Below are 4,508 nucleotides of genomic sequence, written 5' to 3'. Positions count from 1 at the left end.
ACGGAGCCACCCGGGGCTTTCCCCGCCTGAGGTAGACTTTTCAAACCATGAAGCGCGGGTGACGTGGATCTGTGGTGCATCGAAGTTTGTGCGAGTTGAGGTGGCGGCGGACGATCGGGTTGATGTTTCGTTGGCCGTAATGAGACTCGAGGCTGTAGTGTGCGTTTTGAGGTTGTGGGAGGTGGTCTGGTGGGTTGTTGCTAAGTAGAATTGGAGTCAAGAGGACTTCGAGGACTTTGGGTTTGGCCGGCGGGCTCTGCATCGTCAGCAGTCGAGTCTCTGCTCTGTTTTGTGAAGAGGGGTTGTGTTTTATTCCTTGCGGTTTTTTTGTGGCGGAGTATAGAGCGGAGGAATTTTGACGTTGTGGGAAGCTTTGAAGCTCAATGTCGGTGTTTGCATCTGCGGTGCGGTATACAGTATTTCATCTTTAAAGAACCAGTGGCGCTGTTCAAGACCGGCTTTAGAAAGTTCATCGACCGTTCTTCTTGTGAATTGTTCGTGTTCAATTTCTAGGTTAGTATTCTCGGTGGGTAGAAATCCGAAAGCAGAGGAGCTCTGATTCAGCTCCCATTTTTTCGAAAAGGGTTGTTGATTTTGATATGAAGCAGGGCATGGCATCCAAAGAAAGGTCCAACGTAAGGCCCAATCTTAGCTGTTGGCTATGGCTCGTAGGGATACTTTTAGTCTTACACCTTCTCATTATGGAGGCACGCGGCGCTCACTCTGCGGAACCTTTGACTCGAATTGCATTTGGCTCCTGCGCCAATCAAAGTGCACCCCAGGTAATCTTTCTCTCCCTTCCCTGCGCAATTTTAAAGAATTCAAGCATTTCTTTTCTTGTGACACTTGTTTTCATTCATCAATCTGTAATTAGTCGTCGTAAAGCAGCAATTGTTACCTTGCAAGGGAATAGTTACAATGAACGCCCGTAGCACATAATAATACCATACTCTTGCAATAGCTTGAAAGGATTTGTCCGGAGCCACAACCCTGTAAATAAGTACTTGAATCCTTGCTGGGGAGCAATGAATTCTTGCTTCAGATATGTTGTCACATCATTTTGTGAATTGTCTCGGCTGGAATGTAAGGGCTGTACTTTGCTGTTATGGCTTGATAGCCTATCTGGGATGCAGTCTTGGAGCTCGATCCCAACCTTTTTATTTTTCTTGGAGACAACATTTATGCTGACATCAAGCAACCGAACAAGATGGTAGGGAGAGAAAGGACAGTTGGCCCCTTCAAAAATATTCCTCGGTTCTGGGCAGTTTCGCCTGAAGAGCTGAAGTTGAAGTACGACCTTTTGAAGCATGGCCAACCCGGCTATGTAGCTCTTCGCAAAAAAACTCAAGTATTGCTACTCTTCTGATATGACCTCAACTCAGATCTTGCTCACTTTTCAAATTATTTTCTGTTTGTTGAAGTGATTTGAGTTCATGAAGAGTAAATTATAGCATTATATAACGAGTCGTTCCTTGTTAACTGCAGATTGTGGGGACATGGGACGATCACGACTACGGATTGAACGATGCAGGTAAGGAGTACGAAGGGAAAGACGCCAGTCAACAGCTGATGCTAGACTTTCTGGATGAAGCCCCTGATAGCCAAAGGTAAGGTGGTTGTTCCTTTTTATGACTTGGTCTCGTACTTCGAGCTGCACCACATGTCTTGTTAGCCAATTTGCGGATTTACGTAATCACCCTTCAGATATCAGTAATGGTATTTGAACATGTAAACCTCAGCAATGCACGCATGGTGCAGTCAAAAGCAGTAACTTTGTGTTCTAGGACCTTAAGCCTTGCACCATCAAGGCCTTCAACCTCTTGAATAGATACGACTGATCAGGTTTATATTTTCTGTAGGCGAAAACAACAAGGTGTCTATGCTGCATACACTTATGGGCCAGTTGGAAAGAAAGTCAAGGTAATTGTTTCATGAACTATCGATGTCCTTCAACAATGATTTTTTCCTGCCTTACACGAACCTCCCCTCCCCATCGTCCCTCAAATCATCCTTTTTTAGTTACGATGGAGAAATTTGGATAAACTCCTGCTTCGAAATGGTTATTCAGGTGATTCTTTTAGACACCAGATACCACAGGGATCCACTACGCAGTGATGGCACCATGTTGGGTGAGACCCAATGGCGTTGGTTTGAACATGAGCTGCAGAATAGTGATGCTCAGATACACATCATCGGTTCATCTATTCAGGTACTTCGGAAGGTTTACTTTTGAGATACTAGTGTTTTAATTACTTTGGTTTGAGTCATACGGATGTTGACGACATTCGGATACAATTGCTACTGCAGGTAGTGTCCAATTTCTCCGCAATGAGCCAACCCTTCTTCAGTATGGAGTCATGGGGAATGTTTCCGTCTGAGCGCTCCAGGTTGTACGCCGTCCTTCGCGACACCAATGTATATCTCCAATACACTACACTTACTGCACCCCGCAAAATGTGCTGAGTCGTCATAATCAAAGTTATACTACGTGTGAACATCTCTTCATCATAATACTTTTTACTGGTCTATTCTGATCCTAAATTAGCATCACGGCATAATACTACTTCAAATGAAACAGGTAAAGTTTCTGGTCTTTGAATACATTATTTTAACTTGTCTATTCGGTCGTCTTTCTTCACAGACTAGTGGTGTTTTATTCATAAGCGGAGACGTGCACTTCGGTGAAATTTCGCGGTTCGATTGTGGACTTACGTACCCGGTGTACGACATCACATCAAGTGGTCTCACTGAAGCTGTGGAGGAAAAGTACGCATTCCCATTCTCAATTGCACTGGCACTAGGTGGCTGGGTTTTGCCCCAAACCATGCGCGTCCATAACTCTCGCTGTACAACCAATACCTGCGTCTATGGTAATATATCTTCCACTCAAATCTGCTATTTCATTCAATTTATGGGGTAGAGTATGTTTCATCGACGTCTGGATCTCAACATCCTGCATTCTATGTTTTGCTGGACAAAAATCCGCATTCTGTAGTTTCCTTCCATTGAAGAGCTACTTTTGTCGCTTCCACGCAGGGCATGCAAATTTCGGGACGTTTGAGATTGACTGGGACGCCAATCCAGTCATTATAGACGCAAATGTGCGGGACATACATGGAAACCCCGTGTTGGGAGAAACTATTAAACTTTCAGAACTGCAGCCAGGGTATTTCAAATCGCAGGCTGTTCGGGGAAGGCATGTGAAGAGACACTGCACGTTAGAATCAGAACTGCCTTGGTACCGGAAGTACATATTGGCAATCACCTTTATCGGCACCCTCACTGGTAAGCAATCGCCTCGTGAAACAATATTTTGCGTTAAATCGATATGCGTGGCTCTGTGTCATTGAATTGAAAAGTATTGTTCTGTGACCTGCTGTTCACTGCTAATTTACACATCTTTGAAGTCGAGAAAATCATAGCTGAAGATTCTTGGTTATGTGTTTTGGGGGTTGCAGTTTCTGTTGGAACTCTGCTGATGCTCCTCGTCTTAATAGCTGTAAGGCTTACGAGGAGGACGGTAAGATCCTTAACATTTAAGGAGGATTAATGCTTTCCATGGAACTGACGGTAAATGAATTTTCACCTGCATGTCTAGATTTTCGTCCTCTTCTCTTCTGAATTTGTATATGCGGTCCCTCTCTCGGCATCTGTCAAGTCCTTTTATTGTCGATGCCTTGAAGGGGATGTGTAAAATAGCAGTGAACACATTTGTTCAAGAAATTGCATGACTTTATGCTATTTGATCAATAATTTGTATGTTGACCATTTAGTCAACGCTCTCACGATGGACGCTCTGTAATACTGAGAACTATGTAAACAGTAGGGCTCACATTATAGGCAAAATCCTTTGGTTTAGCTAATTTGGTTTTCATCACTCCAGCTAATCAGTTACATTTATTTTCATTTATTTTGAGATGACTAGCATGCTAATTTGCACTACAATTGAAGTGCATGAATGTGAATTTATCACACATCATTTGACAATTATTTGAGTTTTGGAACGGGGTTCACAAGCAGAATTGGAAATTCAAATGTTTGCAAGAACTGCCAAATATGTTTCCATCGGATGAGGTCAGAGAAATCAAATAAAATAAATAAAATAAAACAGTGTGAAGTTGTTTTATGGAATTCAAATGCTTCGCACACTTTCCTGCAACATGGGGTTTATGCTGTGGGTCTCCAGCATGTGACAGTTTTCAATTATGAAGATTTTACTACTAAAACGTATATTATGAAAAATATGGTAATGGATTCTTTTAGTGACTAGCTCAGCATGTCCAAGGCATTTGCAGAACCCAATGTGGTGGGCCTCTGGTTAGTCAACACCAATTCAATCTTCAAAATTGATCTCTCTTTTCTTGAATGTAGTGGTGACTTAGGAATCAAGATCAACCAGTTTTACTACATTATTTTTTATATGTAACATAGCTTTAAGTATTAAACTTTCTTTTTTGCATGAAGGCCTTAGAGTCTAAGAATCCCAGTTACCTACAGTAGGGTGAAAG

At 42.5% G+C, this 4,508-nt stretch overlaps 1 protein-coding gene across 2 annotated transcripts; it reads left to right on the top strand.

Annotated features, from left to right (window-relative positions):
• LOC112282089 (uncharacterized) lies at nt 1–3,790 on the top strand. Of its 2 annotated transcripts, none has more exons than XM_024519289.3 (9): nt 1–782; nt 1,118–1,348; nt 1,486–1,607; nt 1,860–1,920; nt 2,069–2,209; nt 2,308–2,415; nt 2,642–2,870; nt 3,037–3,285; nt 3,459–3,790. In XM_024519289.3, the coding sequence occupies exons 1-9, from the start codon at nt 600–602 to the stop codon at nt 3,548–3,550; spliced, it is 1,416 nt and encodes a 471-aa protein (XP_024375057.1). In that variant the 5' UTR covers nt 1–599; the 3' UTR covers nt 3,551–3,790. The 2 variants fall into 2 exon arrangements, with proteins under 2 accessions (XP_024375057.1, XP_024375055.1); XM_024519287.3 differs by having other exon boundaries at nt 143–782; nt 1,134–1,348.
• Nucleotides 3,791–4,508: the final 718 nt, after the last annotated feature.

This window comes from Physcomitrium patens, chromosome 5 (assembly GCF_059467195.1).
Source record: "Physcomitrium patens ecotype Gransden chromosome 5, ASM5946719v1, whole genome shotgun sequence".
NCBI classification, from domain to species: domain Eukaryota; kingdom Viridiplantae; phylum Streptophyta; class Bryopsida; order Funariales; family Funariaceae; genus Physcomitrium; species Physcomitrium patens.
Note: the sequence above shows the minus strand (reverse complement) of the source record. Positions and strands in the feature narration are given on the sequence as shown.